Source organism: Labrus bergylta, chromosome 16, assembly GCF_963930695.1.
Source record: "Labrus bergylta chromosome 16, fLabBer1.1, whole genome shotgun sequence".
NCBI lineage: Eukaryota > Metazoa > Chordata > Actinopteri > Labriformes > Labridae > Labrus > Labrus bergylta.
The window spans coordinates 13,436,564-13,453,817 of NC_089210.1; the positions used below are offsets into that span (position 1 = coordinate 13,436,564).

At 41.1% G+C, this 17,254-nt stretch overlaps 2 protein-coding genes across 4 annotated transcripts in view; both read left to right on the forward strand.

Annotated features, from left to right (window-relative positions):
- Window positions 1-1,096: 1,096 nt before the first annotated feature.
- LOC109997535 (cyclin-dependent kinase 5 activator 1) lies at window positions 1,097-9,203 on the forward strand. Its single transcript, XM_020652047.2, has 3 exons — window positions 1,097-1,912; window positions 3,382-4,000; window positions 4,107-9,203. The coding sequence occupies exons 2-3, from the start codon at window positions 3,482-3,484 to the stop codon at window positions 4,596-4,598; spliced, it is 1,011 nt and encodes a 336-aa protein (XP_020507703.1). The 5' UTR covers window positions 1,097-1,912; window positions 3,382-3,481; the 3' UTR covers window positions 4,599-9,203.
- A 2,981-nt stretch (window positions 9,204-12,184) lies between these two features.
- Window positions 12,185-17,254, forward strand: part of nsfa (N-ethylmaleimide-sensitive factor a) — a 36,534-nt gene continuing 31,464 nt past the window's right edge. Inside the window, exon 1 of one of the 3 annotated variants that reach the window (XM_065964654.1) lies at window positions 12,185-12,339. In XM_065964654.1, the coding sequence (XP_065820726.1) occupies window positions 12,328-12,339 (12 nt within the window). In that variant the 5' untranslated portion in view covers window positions 12,185-12,327. The remainder of the gene's footprint in view (window positions 12,340-17,254) is intronic. The other 2 variants (XM_065964653.1, XM_020652045.3) reach the window with 2 other exon arrangements.

Sequence of the window (17,254 nt, forward strand, 5' to 3'; positions counted from 1 at the left end):
GAGTCAGAAAATATGCTCTATGCTTTCCTCAGAACAGACTGTTTGAGACTTGTTCATCTCTACTATGACCTTCATGTTAGTCTTGGCCTCACAAGCTATTCAGTGTAAAGAGATATCTTATACGTACCTCTCTACCACATACATCAAGTCTGTATGTAAAAGGTACAAACACTACTATAAACAAGTCAACATGGGCCTTCCATCTTAGTGAGAGCCGAGGTACTTGATTCATTTCTCATCCGTAATGTACTATGATCACTCATTTCAGTCCTGCACCATAGCCTCAGTTTTCAGGTGGCTCACACTAAATCACACTCTAAATTGCAAAACTCTGTATTGCACTAAAAATATGCTGAAGGGCCCGTGTCCTTGTGCAGCAGGCTCCAGACGGCTGAGAAATAAAAATAGGATTCCTAGGCTGCTGGTTTGAGATGAACACTGACTTACAGTAACCTTAAAGAAGCACTCGTTTCTTCTCGTCGGGAAAAGCACCACTGAGCCTGTAAACAGTTTGTTGCATCATTTCCTATGTTCAAAGTCTAAAAACATCATTCTAATAGATTGATAATTGATGCATCATTGTTTCAGAAGCATTTAGGCTACATTTCAAAGGATTGCAAAATAAGTAGGATTGGACTTGGTCATGAGATAATCAGCAAGAGTCAACCTGTTTTTGTCTTTCTCCCTTGACCTTGTAGCCTCATCTTGAGCCTCAACGTGTTATTGATTTAAGCGACATCATCCTAGAAGGAGATGCTATTGCACATATTTTAGGACAGTTGATGATTTAGTCACAGGTAGAAAGACTGCAGGTGAGTGCCAAAGATATTCACAACGGTGCTGGTATTCAGTGTTTAAGCAAATGTGTAAATGCCATAGCAGACGCTCCTCTGCTGTCAGAACAGCGCGCATGAGCACAATTCTCTGCAGGCGGATTTATCACCCCCACAATGTAAGCGAGCTCAGCCCACTCAAACTGATTCACAAAAACCTCCGCGTTCATCTTAAGCACCCCCCCCCCTCCCCCATCCTCTCCTCCCCTCCGCCCCCATCCGTGCCACCGCGGAGAGCAGCTTTTGACACATCTGCTCGGCTGGTTTCAGCACCTCGGACAGCGACCTCTCCGATAGGCTCGAGCCGGTCGACAGCCAATGGCGTTAGCGGCGCGGCTGCGACAGCGACGGCCAGCAGCAGCAGCAGCAGCAGCAGCATCCCAGAGAGCAGCCAATGAGAAGGCGCCGTTTCTCCCCCACATCCAACCCGAATAACTGCAGATGCCCGCATCAAAGCAACGGGTCTCTCTCTCTCTCTCTCTCTCTCTCTCCATCGCCTCTCCGTCTCTCTTTGACAGGTTTGCATAGTTGAAGATGCTTTCCATTTCAGGAATTCATAGTGGCCATTTTCCTCAGCCTTTGTTTTGATTTTTTTTCTTTTTTTTTTTTCATCAGAGCGATATGCTCCAACGTGTTGGTGTCTGAGGGAGATTTTCCAAGCTTTGAGCGTCGTGTTTGGACGTCAACAAGCCCTGACTGTAGAGATTTTCGGCTCTCAATGGAAGACATCTTCCCCCTCGCTGCGAGCGAAGGAGTGAAGCACATTTCTCATCTGCCTCCTGTCTTTCCGCATCTACGTGCGAGGGACTTTTTGAAACCAAGATTTAAAAAATAGCCTTCATAAAGCAGCAGCAGCTCATTGGGGGGAAACAAAAACTGTGGGCCCTTAAGCGCCGGGGACTGTACACTATCAAGACGGAATCGTTTTCACGCCCAGGACAGCTCGTGTTGGCGGTGTGGAAACCAAGCAGAAGGTCTGTAGGCGTTTTCACATTTTGACCGCATTTGCCCAGCAGCAAGAAGGGTCAAGGTGTGATTTAAGCCTATGGATTCCACAAGAAGAGCCAATTAATCAGAAGGTAGGTCAAATAACAGATTTATTTTCTTGCATTTTGCATATATAAGCTTCTGCGAACCATGAAACACATAATGGCATCAATACACCAAAAATGCCTGGGCTCATGTTAAAGCCAGCAATGACGACAGAATCACCAATGAACAGGTGTGTGAGCGCTCTTTTCTCCACACGTAGATATTCCTATAAAACAGGTGGTGTAAACATTAAATGTGACAGAATCTCATTCCCTGTTTTCATGCTCATGGCATGTTTTGACCAAGGTGTTTCTAGCGGATGCTTGTGAAGCTGCGGTGTGTTGGAGGGGCTGTTTTCAAGGCTTCCATTTTGAAGCTAAGATGGATGCTTGCGCACATTTCTTTCCCGTTCCTCTGTGGCCCTATCTTGGTTCTTATATAATACTGATGAACAGCAGCAGCAGCAGCAGCAGGCTGAGGCTGAAGCAACAATATGTCTTCATTGACATTAAGGGAAGACAAAAATCAGGGAAAATTAAGTTCATGGCAGCTGGGGTCCCTTCAACCGAGATGTGCCTATTTTCTTCAAAAGACCTCTTCAAGTGGCCACTGTGAAGTATTTAGTACACAGGTGATGTGTTCTGTACACTAGCAAAGGAATGTTAAATGATAGCTAAATGCTAGTGAAGTATTAAGCCATGGAAACTCACAAATTAGACTGAAAAAGACAGTCAATGCGTAATATTCAATGATCGTTTAATCAATTCAAAAATAATGATATGCATTCAAAAATATTCAAATTGTAAAACAAAACAAACAAAAGCAGTCTCGAACAACCTGCATCTCAGGGTCTTCTTCAAAGTGCTGGAAAAATCTAATAAGTGGACCTTGATTGGTTTCTTTGTCAATCAATAAGTTACTCACATATACAGTTGGAGACAGCATTATGGCTCATCTTGGCCTTTAAGTACACAAACAGCTGCTCAACTTTTAATGAAAAAAAAAAAAAAAGCAATGTTCACGAGATTTGATCCAGAGCTCTCTGCCACATCTCACCTACATTCCCCGAGTAAATGAAGCCTGAAAAGTTGACCATGGATAAAGTTATCAAAACAAGGACTTTCAATTCCAAGAAATCTCCATTAACTGAGGAAGACTATCAGATAAAGTCTGTCCGTAAAAAGTCTGTAAAAAAATGTTTTTACCTCTTGGCCTTGGAAACAGATGAATTACAACATCTAGCTTGTGAAACTCTGTACTCCATTTACTATTTCTGGAGTTTTCGACCAAATGTCACAGCTCTATTCTTGAGCAGACTGTCATCCAATCTCTTTTCATGGTAGATGGGATGACAGTGAAAGTATTTTTGAAGTAGCTAACCACACGGGCATCTTTCATTCTCCTTTCATTCCTTTTACTATTTACCTTTTGTCAAATTGAAACCTATAATTAACTTTAACTTAATGTGGCATTCAATTTTTAAGTTGCACTTTTTGTCTTCTTTTCTTTTTCACAGGTTTATCGTCCTCAAAAAGTGAGACGCTCTAAAAGCTCTTTGTCTTCCACCACCACCACCACCCTTCTTCCGTCCCACCGCTAACCCTAACACCGGCACCATGGGTACAGTGTTGTCACTGTCTCCCAGTTACCGCAAGGCCGTGCTGTTTGAAGACGGCCCGGCCACGGTAGGCCATTACACAGCGGTCCAGAACAGCAAGAACGCTAAGGACGCTGCCACAGCGGCTGGTAAGTCCCTCAAACGCCCCTCTATCATAAATGTGTTACCATGGAAACGCATTGTGGCTGTATCAGCGAAGAGGAAGGGCTCCAAGAAGCTGCAGTCGGACGTTGGGGACGGCGGGAAAGGGAGTTCTCCAGAAGGCCACGCCACTGCCACTGCCACAGCTAACTCCAACTCCAATAGCATTAAACTGAAGAAGTCTCAGTCCTGCGCTAACCTTTCATCTTACACAAGTCAGGATCCCTCAGCCACCACCACCACTACCTCCTCCCACCTGCCCACCTCCAAGACCCTTGCCAACGTAGTCACTGTCGCTGCCAAAAAGAATTCCCTCACAGGCAATGGGATCCAACCATCGACTGCAGCAGGCACTCCAAAACGTGTCATTGTCCAGGTAAACAAAGTCTCTAGTTCTTCCTTTTGGGGGTAAAAACAAAATCCTCCTTCATTTACATTTCATCACGTTCTACAATCTTTTTCTTTCTTTCCTGGTAACCAAGGCTTCAACCAGCGAACTGATGCGCAGCCTGGGTGAGTTCCTGTGCCGTCGGTGTTACCGTTTGAAGCGTCTCTCCCCGACTGACCCGGTGCTGTGGCTGCGCAGCGTGGACCGCTCCCTCCTCCTACAGGGCTGGCAGGACCAGGGTTTCATCACTCCGGCCAACGTGGTCTTCCTCTACATGCTGTGCCGCGACGTGGTATCATCCGAGGTGGCGTCAGAGCGCGAGCTGCAAGCCTCGCTGCTCACCTGCCTCTACCTGTCCTACTCTTACATGGGGAATGAGATCTCCTACCCGCTGAAGCCCTTCCTGGTGGAGGCAGAGAAGGAGGCCTTCTGGGACCGCTGCCTGGAGATCATCAACCGCATGAGCGGCAAGATGCTGCAGATCAACACCGACCCGCACTACTTCACCCAGGTGTTTGCCGACCTGAAGAACGAGAGCAAGAAAGAGGAGGAGAAAACCAAACTCCTCATAGGCCTTGACCGATAAGAGGGAGCTGGGAGGAGGGTAGGGAAGGAGGAAGGATAGAAATATTGACAAAGTAAAGGTTGAGGACGCATCAATGTAAAGCGGTGTAGCGATCTGTTGGAGCAGTAATGTTGTCTGGCATCTCTACTGGTTTATCATGGACTATATTTTAGGTTAACCAAGAGAGTTTCTCGCATTAAACACAGCGTTTAAATAATTTAATTCAAATAATGAGCCACATAAACACTTGCCTGAAGGCAGCAGCTGGCCAACAGGTCACTTTAACTGCAAGAAAGCAGATTAAATCAGGGGTATTGTTGCATTATTTGACATAATTGGATCTGATTAGATTCCCAAGACTTTCAGGCCACTTGTTGGTATCCAACGCCTAGGTCACTTGGCTCAGGATGTCACCATAATAAGCTTTAAGGAAGAGATATGTTCAATGTTTTTTTTGTTTTTTTTCACAACACAGACGAGTTAGCCATGTTCAATCACTTGCCGTGCTCCCAGGCTAGAGGGTGTGACAACAAAAGGCTGAGTTAGAGCAATAGTCAATTTATCGTTTCTCTCAGATTTGAAACACACAATGGGGTAAGAAATGCCAGACAACACAGATTTACGAATAAATAGCAAGTTTTATAATTGTAGTGACACATGGAAATGATAAGATGCTATTATGTGTTTCTACATTTCTACTTTTAGGAAATGGTGAGGGTAAAGAAAAAAAACAAGAAGCACCTTGCATGAGCTCACTTCATATGTCCTTGCACATGATTATCTGCTTATTGCCAACTCCACTTTCCCTTATTCCCATTGTCCTGCCCAGAATTATTGCACTTAGCGACGCTGGCCCACTGTTGAAAGAATAAATAATAACACAGTAAAGATGGATGAGCAAGAATAAACCACAGCACATCTAGCCTATAACTTGTAGAACTGTGAATTTTTAGTCTCTAGTTGGCAAATTTGTTCTTCTCGTTATTTCCCCCCCGAATAAGACCTAATAACTTTACCATTAAGGGCAAACTGGTAGTTGCAAATCTGCTATGAATGAAGAGATCAGATGTTAATTTGTAAAAGTATGAAATGCTAATCTCCGGGCACAGATTAAGAATCATATAGAAAGCCCTTCTGTAAACTGTGTTTACAAAAACGTGGGAAAATGCAATACTGAACCCACATATTAAACATGGGGAAATGTTCCGTTCCTCTTTCCCCTGCACTTTCTCATGCTGTCCATATTGCTGCTTTCCTGAATAACCCGAAAGAAAAGTTTTCTTTTATGAAAAAAAGAAAGACTTCTGAACGCTACACTTAATGCTGAATGATGGATTGAGCTGAATTGTGAAAGACGATGGCGACACACATCCGAATGAAAGAAAATGTGAATATATTGCAGGTGTGTTGGAGGGCGGTAGACGCCTCGAGTATTGTTGAGACTTTTCTTCCAAAACAAAGCTTTGATGTTGCTGTCACCGCTCGGATCGAGGGACTTCTTCTGCTCTTTGGAGTGTCGACCTCCCTCCTCTTTCATCCTTCGTTTTCACACGCTCAGTACTCTTCACAGCAACCACTAAAAACTAAAACAACACAGGTACTCTCTGTGTCTTTCCATCTGCTCCTCTGAACTGGCCTGCCCCCCCTCTGGTGCGGTCCAGTCCAATCCAGTAGCCTCATATTTAAAGACTCTCTGGTCCGCTGACCTGACGGCATACTTATTCACTGAGTTGTTCGACATGCATGTGTGCTTCTTTAGGTTTCCTAGCATGCTGCTTTTGTTTTGGGCACACCGTAACATATGTAACAGAAGAGACAGAGCGGTCGCCATGTTGAGCTTGTCGCAAGCTAGACTCAGTGATGTGTCATCCAGACGGCTCGGCTCAAGGACTCCATAACAAGGAAAGTGTGTGAGAAGCTTTGCTTTTTAAAACATTTGTCAAGAGGAGTCCAAGCTTCAGAATTTCTTGTATTTTTGGATACATGGTGCTCAGAGGCCTAACTCCAAGATTGATCCCCAGTTCAGAAACCTTTTCCAGCTTAAGCAGACACAAAAATCAATGGCTTTGTTCTTCTCCTTAGGGGGCATATCAAAGATTCAGTATCAAGTCCAAAAAGTTGTGGGCTTCACTTAAAAGCAGGAAGTATGGGTCAGTCTTTAAGTGTGCTGTGTCCTACATTTCCCATGATCAAAAAGATAGCATATACACTCTTCTTCAGTTTGTAGCATGAACTTTCTGTTCATTTTAAATCTGGGGCTTCATAGCGATGAACTTGGGAACTTTGTAAAGCTCCCTCCTGATCCAGTGAAGACGTTATTCAGCTGAACTGCATGTCTAAAACCAGTGGAGTGTCTCAAGAGACACCTTGCCTTGATGTCACATCACTAAGTCTAACTGTAGCCAATAAACTGTCTGCAATTTTTTTTTTTGAAAAGCTCTGCCACCTTCAACCAGGCCGAGATCTTGTGCCAAATCATTCTGAAGACTCATTATTTCATACAAAAAAAAAGAAACCACGAAGACAAACCAAACACTAAGAAACATGAGCCAACTCAAAGTCTCGGACTGATGAACAAGAAAGACTTTAAAGGAATCAGGACTACATTTTTTTTTCATAATATGTCATGATTCAGACAAGAAAAGAAGGACTTTGTTTAGGTCGCAATGATGTTGAGTGGAAATGGAACGCTTGTGATTTAAATACACAGGGAAGTTATTATGAGTCACTTTGCAAAATGAACGCCAAAACTGGAGTCAACCGAAGCTTAAGCAGCTGACATCGTTTTAAAATTTCTGAAATATACAGTATATATTCGGCCTGATCTGTGATATGATAAAAGGCTAAAAAATGTACAATTCTGTTTGTGAAAGAAATCCTCCAGGCTTGGATTTTTAACACAAAATGTCAACACTGCCTCCAGACTTGGTATCTCCACGATGCAGGTGATGATGTTTTTAACTTTGGATGTGTTGTGTGTTCAGATGTGAACTGATTGGGCTGCACTTGGTACCATGCTGTAAAATAATGTAGCCTTGATGCAGAGTCAGACCTCACGAGACAAATATGCACATGAAGACTGAATCCATGGCAAACAAGCTTGTTTACACAACCTTCCTCCTAGCTGTTTCTGATGGGTTGAACAGTACACAAGTAGCATTTCTCTGAACGGCATTCCCCCCCAAAATGACTGTTGAGTCATAACTTTTTATTAATTTGTTCCTTTTGAATCTCCAGACTGCGAGTAGAAGTTTAGGCCAGAGTTGAATGACAGCAGGTTAAGGATCAAAGGTAAATAACACAAACTGAATTTAAAAAAAAAGGTTGTAGTTATACTTTGGGATTTTATAAAACACAGTGATTTGACTATCAACTAAATTTAGAGGAGGAATGATGACACTTTGACCTGAAGAGGATCATTTGTGGCAAATCTAAAGGTTTCACTGATCATTTGCTAAGCCCTGCAACCTTTTGTAACTTATCTTAAACACTTTGTTCCTGCACAGCTCATGAGTTAAAAAAAACAAAAGTCAGAATTGTGTTTAATGAAGCAGAGGGTCTACAACTTTAACAACAACAACATTAAGTTACTTTTAGCCAGTAGTAACTTGGTTAAAAATGCTGTTTATTTCTAATTTTCCGGAGTTCCCACATTTTTCAAAAGATGTGAAAGACTTTTTAATGTGATAGAAACTATATTTAAAGACTGAGGCAAAAGTTAGCATGGATGTGCTCATTGGCCCTGGAATTAAATTTTGGTTATTACAAATGCAAGATAGCTAGTTAGCAGGGGATGCTAACAACTGATGCTTCTAAAGACTATATTAACCCACTATTTAACCCTTTAATTATACTTTTGCTCTTTTGATTCTGGTTAAAAAAATAATAATAATTGTGAAATTCCAAATTCCTCTTTTTAAACGATACTTTGAGGTGTAGAGATAGCCTGAATTTATCAGGCTGGCTGTGCTTGATTACAATTCCTAAAGTGATCTAAGGTCGGTTAGCAAATGATCAATTCTACTTTTTATACTTCAAAATCAAAAACACAATCCAAGATAAGAAACACCCCCAACAGACTCAAACGTACTATATCATGATTATTTAAAAACATGTGGATGTCAGATTGTGATAGAAGAGAGAATAGAGGGTGTCCTGAAATTGTATTTTTTCTTCTAACCTCTTCTGTCTTACCAGCTGTGTAGATATAGTACAATTACAAGGCACAAGGAAGCCTGAGAAGGAGGCAAAGAAAGGCAAGGACACGTCTGAATGAACTTCTTTTCGAGAACTGGACGAACAACGCCACCCTCCTCTACACGATCTCATCATTGATCCACTCATAAATATGTGCCATATTTTCTCTTGCAACACGTACAAGACAAAACTACATGAAGCGTACTTAAATGATGATGAAGTCATTATGCTTTCCTTCCTTTACATTTGTGAAACATATTGTATAAAGGAGAATCTTTGTTGATCAAAAGTCAAGGCTACTAGTGTTACTATAGAGTGCTGATGCTGCAGTCTGTTACTACGTGGATGTATGAATATTTATGTGAGAAACAAGAATAATTTGATCAACTGTTACAGGTACTTTATATTAAAAAAAAAAAACATTTACAAGCATGGCCTTCATTGTTTGTTTTTTATACATTCGAAACAGATATGACCCTTTAGAGACAGATCTTATTCGAACCACAGTAAGGCAGCACTGATCTGATACAGTGATCTTCAAGAGCTGCTGGAAAGTAGATTTTGTTCGAAGAGGAAATGGTTTTGGGGGAGTTTTGAGAGCTTCTATCCAGAAGGAGGACTCATAGTAGTTACTGTAAGTATGGTTTATTTACTCTAGCCCAAATGAGCGTCTTGAAGGTTAATGTTACAGAGTGATAATTCTAGCTTGGGTGATAACAGTTAACTAAGCAGTGCATCAAAAAGGTGTCAGCCTTTCAGAGCTTTGGTAAATCTTCAGTCCCCCTGTATAGACGCAAATGCTTTAGGCAAATCTTGCCTAAATTTGAAACCAGTCATGGTGTTGTGGGTCAAAGCAGCATCTGATACACCGCTAAAGCAACATAAACGATCCCATCATAACACTCGTGCCAATATGATTGCTGAGCTTAAGCTAAATATTGAATAGAGTTCTTCTTTAGGGTGTATTTTGGAAAGAAAAATCAAATACTAAGGCCAGAAAATACAGGGTTTAGTCTTGTTAACATTATATTAAGAATATTGTTATAGCATGAAGAACAGACTAGATGCATAAAACCAGAAAATCTTTAATTTCTCCCAATCAGAACAGAGAGATCTGCATTGGTTCACAGTCCTACCAGCAAACACCATTGTCCTTCTTTATGTCCAGTCTGAGCAGACGGAGTTAACATTTCCTTATATCATGGGGAGAAAAATAAATCTCTTACATGTTAACTATGAGTTACAGCTGTAGTTATTGTTTGTGAAGAAAGCGTGGACTGATTGGTTACATCTTTGTCTTCATCTTCGTGTTTTGTTCTGTTTAAGATTGTATTAGGGAGAAGACCACGTGATTCATTTTAGCCATGAGACACGCCCCCCCATCATAACATTCATAACAATAGTACATCAACACAATGAATGTGTATTTCCTAAACTATTGGTTGGTGAATGATGGTGGGAAATGGATTAGAAAACATTTTTTTCTAAACATTCCAAAAATGATTTAGCACAGAAATATTATTTAATATTTATATAAGTATTTTGTTACTTAAAAAATCTGTTAGTTGTGAGGGATGCTGACAAGGCATTAATGTCGCTGTAGGTGCTGCTCTCCATGGTGCTGAATGAACATTAGTGCTGACGTCACATCTAGCTCTTAGTGCGCACTTACAGTAGGCCCAGTTCCCCCTTACCATGCTGTGGCATGGTTGTCCCTCCTCCCCAGTTCCCCGCTCACCTGTATGCCCACTGCTAAAGGCCTAGCTCGACCTGAACACGGTTACATACGTCATCACTATACTTGTAGCACCCTGGTAGTACCGCCGGAAACGCGCTCAGGGGCATTATTTTCCACAGAGGTCATATAATATATGTTGTTTGCATAATAGCTGAAACTATTTCTTCAGCGCTTCGAGATCCTATCATCACTATTTAATGCAAAAGAGACAATAAAAGCAAATAATGTTCATTTATCATTTTGACAAGGCAGCTTGATCGATTCAACTCATGAGCTGAGTAACATGAATGAAATCACTTCACCCTCAAACTTCCCGTCGCTGTCAAATGACCGCCACAGGTTGAGCGACACGGCCAATTTCTCTACTGGAGAGCAACAAAGAGAACTTGACTGCAACTTTACTGACTGTGTGACTTGTTTTGAGTCATTTTGTTCAGATATGGCCCTCTTACAATCCTGGATTTCTCGATTATGAAAGACGTGGATCGATTAGACGTCACGCCCACGTTGCGTACCCGGGCTTGTGCTCGTGCATGAGCGGCTGTACCATGCTGAAGCACACCTCTCCCAACCGTGCCAGGGCCAATGAAGTGTACCGTGCTTGAGCATGGGATGGAGCACTCACACTATAGTCAAACGAACTGGACTTTGGGGGCTTAACGGTACGGGTTAGTGTTTGTGCGCATGGAATAAAGTTAATCGTGACATTTCTTTAGGTAAATACAGCATTAACCACACAAACAATTTTATGTAAGAAAAATTTATTTAAAAAAATTCAGTCATAAATGGATTACTGTTTTACATAAATACTATTTTAACATGAGTGATAGGCTACATGTTTCAGAGTATTCAGATTATCAGTTAATACATCATGAGCACACTAACTGAATCATTTTAAATTCAGATTTCTAACTGTAATGGGCATAGGCCTATTTATGGATTCATGTAATCCGGCATCTCAGATTATAACAGTTCATCCTACTGCTCGACAGGGAATGAAATAACATGGAGTCACTTAATAGGAGCTACATAGTATTATAGACACATCGTAAAGAGAACGCATAACTGAGTACAGTGACACTGAATACTCGAATTGTAATACTATTCACACTGATGACAGAACTGTATTCTGCAAATTGTCTCATCTGCTGTTGACTGTTGACTTCAGTGTTAGTCCTGCTCTTCCGTGTAAGCTGTAGGTCTGTATTGCAATTCTCATTATGATGGTTTTTTTTTACTGTTTAGTTTGCTGTCATTTTCACAGTTCTCCTTGTCTCAGAAGCTTTTTAAAACTGCGACAGTTCAGATGCATTGGGACAGTTGGAGCACTAGGGGCGCTGTCCGTGGTGCTGAAACAGAAAACTGGTAGAAGGTGTATTTTTTTTTTTCATAAATCTGATTGCTGAAGTAAATAAATGGAGATCAATCAAACAAATATATTCTAAATTTTGATCATATGTTTGCATACAACTCAGCGCGGATGTGTTTAAACGAGCTCCTCACGTGATGAGTTAAAATAAAAAATAAAAAAGTGCATGTTTAACCTGCATCATTAATTGTCAAAATTCAAGTCGACTGTGTTTTACTATTGTCAATCATGCCACGTGACTGTTTTCGCACGGCAGAGAATGCTTCTAAACAGCACGTGAGCGAGTGATGCCATCCCTGTCGGTACGTTTCCGCTCGGGATCAGCCAATCAGAGCAAGGTGTTGTGCAGCTTATAAACCCATCTGCTGCCGAGCCTTTCCGCTGTCCCCGCTGTCCTATGAATCGTTGACCCGAGCAGCATCCCCCGATCTCCCGAAACAGTGAAGATGGCGGCCCGGGTAAGACATCAGTTTATTACAAAATATCCAAAATACTTTCGTGATTATAATCTGGGAATTTGTGAGGAAGCAAACCCAGGGTGTTAAATGTCTGGAAAGCAATTTCTCCCCTAAAATGTAAGCAGTCTTGGTACCGTAACCGTCTGAATGTCAACGCGCCAGCAGAATATAGAGTTTCCTTCACATGATGTTGCAGCCTTTAACCCTGGCATGTGCCAAAAAAAAAAAAAAAGACTCATTTTCACCAATATTTCATAATAGCTTTAATACCGGATCCCACCAGTCTGCTAAACGCTGCCATCTCTGGGAGTCTCGCTGCTTAATCCTGGGCTCTGCTTGTCCTTGAGCTGCGTAAAGAGCGGCCACACGGAGACGCTTTTACGAGCTCTGTATGTAAAATAACGGAGCGTGCGTTTTGTGGGAAAAGCAACGCCAGCATCGAAATCGCGCACAATCAACCAACATCGAGCAACGTTTGCGTGCCTTCGATGATTTATCGGTCAAAACAACATGGTTTAGCTTTAGCCTGCCTCTCTGCAGTCTGTGAGCGCTGTTCGCGGTGTGAGGCAGCAGAGCAGTGCATTGCTGACCACTGGGCTGTGTGAACAGTTTTATTTGAATGGCTGTGTTGAACCTGTCGATGTTTACAGCAGGGAAAATGTCTGGTGCCAGTGTCAACCTGCTCTGATGTCTGTTATCACTTTTATCACAAGTCTTGTTCTGTAGAGGGATGTGGTTTAATGTGCTAGTGTAAGGTCCTTATTTAGTCTGTATATGCCATCATAATAGGCTCCTGTGTTGTTGTTTTTTAACTGTTATTATTAGTATGTGTTTTTTGTTTGTGTCTTATTTGGTGCATCTTAAAAGTAGAGTCCACCAAATGCAAATATACCAAGGCACATAATGTTTAAAGGGTTGGGCAACACAGCCACTGCATTTGCTGCAGCATGTACATTTCTATTCCTGGTTGAGGTTGGTTTGCAGTAAATTAAGGTTCTTTCTTTTTCCATGTAGGGATCCTATTTGTCAGTTAGTGGGACCTGGTGCAAAGGTGCCAGCACTGCGTAGATGCTTATGACGCCTGAAAGGAATGCTTTGGGCAGAGAGGAAGACAGCGAGACTGTGTCAATCTCATGTCAGTGGGCTAAACATGAAGCTTCAGCTTATCTTAGCATAGCTTTGGCTAAGTAATTAAAACGTAATATCAAGTTTATTGAACCCATGCAAAGAATACATGGGTCATCATTCCTTTATAGGGGTTTTGCACATAAATGTGTGTTGGGGTGATGCAGTGACTTCCTGGAAATTCTGCTGTTTTCTTGGCAATTTTTTTTAGAGGCAAATATTGTGTCGCATATTGAACAGAGAACGTTGCTTCGACACTTGAGCTTCTGGTGTTTCTGCCAAGCTAAGCTAACGAGCCATTGGTTGTAGCATCAGATAAGATTGGTGAACATACAGTCACAAGTGTTATCGTCTTCTTCTCTTGCTCTTCTTAGAGCAAATGAGTCATTTTTCAAATGATTTGTGTGTCTTTTTTGGCCTGTGGTATTAATAAATACCCTGTGTGACATCATAGTGTATAGGCATAATGCAAAGTCATGATGCAAGTTGCCAATAGCTGTAGCATTACACAGCAAGATTGTGTGATTGTGCCAATGCCGTTCTGCAGAGAGTGAACATAAATAAGGCACTCTATGTTTGTGATCTTAGAGTCAGTATTATTCAGAGTGTTCTTAACCTTAAGCAAGGCTTGAATAACAGTTAATGCAGAGGTGCCGCTCCAGGGTTAACAAATGGCACGAGATGGACACTCAGGGCTGCTTTGTGTGTTGTTCTATATCAAAGGAGCTGGTACATTACATCTACAAGGAAAACACTCAATCTGTCTGCAAAAAAATCGGCATGAAGCTGCAGGGAAGTGCTGACCTGTGAGAGTCTAATTTTACTGCAGAGCCCAGACAGGCAGTATTTTGTTAAACAGTCTGCCCACTGCTGGAGCTGAACAATCTGACATTTTGCTGATTAATGGACGAAGCAAAATACCTGAGGGCGCTCAGTCAATACTGCTTTTAGTGACGACATGTAATTTATTCAGCGTTTTTTTTTTTACATGAGTAAATCATTTGTGCATTTGTTTCTTTGTTTGTTATTTGTTAAATACATAAACTCAGTACATCTACTCTTATAAAAACAATCAGAGAGTAAGTACAACACAAGCAAGGATCTAGAGAGAAAGATGAAACAGCTTTAAGTCTGATCGGACACACAGGTGCTGACAGACAGGTGCTGACAGACAGTGCACATGGACATCGACAGCGGTTCTTGAGAGTTCTAATTAGCATCAAAACCATCCCACTCATCAAAATGAACATCATTGTGCGTTAATCATTGTGTGTAGGTGTTCATTAAAGAGGTGGATCTTTAGCTCTCTGCGGATCAAATAGTGTTTTGAAGTTCTTCAGAGAGGGAGTGTAGACCTGGATGAGAGAGTTTAGGTAAGGAGGAGCTGTTTTGGTAGACGACAATGTCGGAACACTGGCAGACATTCATTTTTGCCAAGGGCCCCTGCAGACTCTAGAAACGCCACTGTGATGCGTTAAGTGAAATCCACTTGTTAACTTCAGGGTTTGTGAAGAAGGATGCTATTCTGATTATTTTTCTTTTTTAAATAAGACATCAACCCAACAAGCAAGAAGGAGCATATAAGGACATTAATAGAGTTTTCCAATATCAGTTGGAATATACATTTTTCTAATATAATATATAATTGTCACAAATATAAAACAAAAAATGAAAAGTTGGACAAATTACAAATTTGGACAACATTTTGTAAAAGACTATTATTTATTAAAAATAAGTATAAATGTATTTTTTAAACAAACATTTCATTGTATGCTAGTTTATTTCTGTTGTCTATATACAGCATGTATTTCAGACCCATAGGTCCATATCATCATAAAAAACTAAAAAGCACAAGAAGTATAAATACAAGAGATAAACTACGGGATTAAATTACTACTGTTCACAATTTGTCAGTACTTTAAATACAAAGAGACATTTGCACCAGTGTTTTCAGAAACACAAGGATTACCTTGCACCACTTAGTGTGAGCTGATGAAGAGAAATTATGATAAAAACAATTCTGAATCCATTATTATACATTTATACATTTTTCAATACAGAATCAAATGTGGAGACATTAGGTACTGGAATGTGATTTCCATCCACGTTTCATTTATTACACATCCATCTTTAATTAGAAAGACATAAAATGGAATTTAATTGAGGCCCTGTAGCGTGTGCTGGGAACATTTTCTGCAAATAAACACTAAACTTTCATCCATTACAACCCATGTGGCTCATTCCAAATTCAAGGTGACTGAAATAAATCAATGCATCCAGATTTTACCTTTATATGTAAAACAGATAAATAAACCATATACATGGGTGCCAAACTGCTGCATGGATTATTTAAATAATGGATCACATTTGTACATGTGCGCATGGAAAGAGGAGATGCAGTGATACACTCCCCCTCTTGGTCATGCAGCATGAGTCAAAAGAGACCAACGGCATGATGTTTCACACACACACACACACACACACACACACACACACACACACACACACACACACACACACACACACACACACACACACACACACACACACACACACACACCCTTCACCCCCTCTCGCCCAGCAGAGTATGCACTGTTGCTGGGCATACTGCAGCTTGTCAGAAGCTGTTAGGGCAAAGCGAACAGCTCCACAACATGACAACAACATGAACTCAACATCAGTTCAAAGAGAAAGTTTGTCACAAAAGGTCAAAAAATCTTCTAGGCTCAGTATATTGCTAATTCTGGTTTGAAGCAGCACTGTTTAGTAAATCAGCTCCACAATTCTCCCTTCAAAGCAGGTGATGGCCTTTCAACAGTCAGCCTGTTTGTCAAATGTTTTCATGAATTGTTCATGGCTTCATAGTGATACTGCCTAGAAAGCTTTTAATAGATGAAGAGGAAAATGTGTTTCGTCTCTGAGTATGGTCAAACCTCTGGCACTGGCTTTCTGTTTCTAACCTCATGTAATCATCACCAATGCCTGAATAAGAACCACTCCTTGGCTGGGCTGTTTCCTACTTTATCCACAGTAATGTCACCACTTTTTCAGTTCTGAAGTTATTTTGTCATTTTGACAAAGAGGCTTTGTTAAACTTCACACTACCTGGTTAGTTAAAGGAGCAATATGTTAACTCTGACACATAGTGTTTAGAATGGGTACTGCAATCCAAATTCTAAACATTGGAGAGAGCGATTTCCACCCGCCGCCCGCCCACCTCCTCCCTAGAGTTGAGGTGCACGGTGGTTGTCATTTCATGGACACAGTAGCTTCAGTGTTTGGCCAGCTCTTCATCATCATTAAAGTAAACCTTTCTGCATCTTAACCTCTCTCCATTTTTCAAAAGCATCTCTGATATGTATCCTAGTTTTACCCCGTTTCTTGTCGTGGAGCTTATTGGAAAAATGCTGAGGCTTTTTAGATCAGGTAGCATAAATGATATCTGAACCAGTTTGCTTGCCCACTACAATCGCTGCCACACCCGTTGGTTTGCTGTTTATATATTAAGGTCATTTTATGATTTCAGTCGGGAGATATCTTACATATTGCTCCTTTAAAGCTGATGCCAATATTGACTGTTCACTGTTGTTCAATAACATTTATTTTGAAATCAAGCAAACTTCTTGACCTTGATGTTGATGTAACAACCTCTGCTATCTGAGAACACTCCAACCCCATTACGTTCACATTATGGCTATGATGATTACACTATACATTTTGCTAATTGAAATACTCATAACCTACTGAAGTGGGTATCTACTGTATGTGTTTATCTACCTTTAGGGTGTAA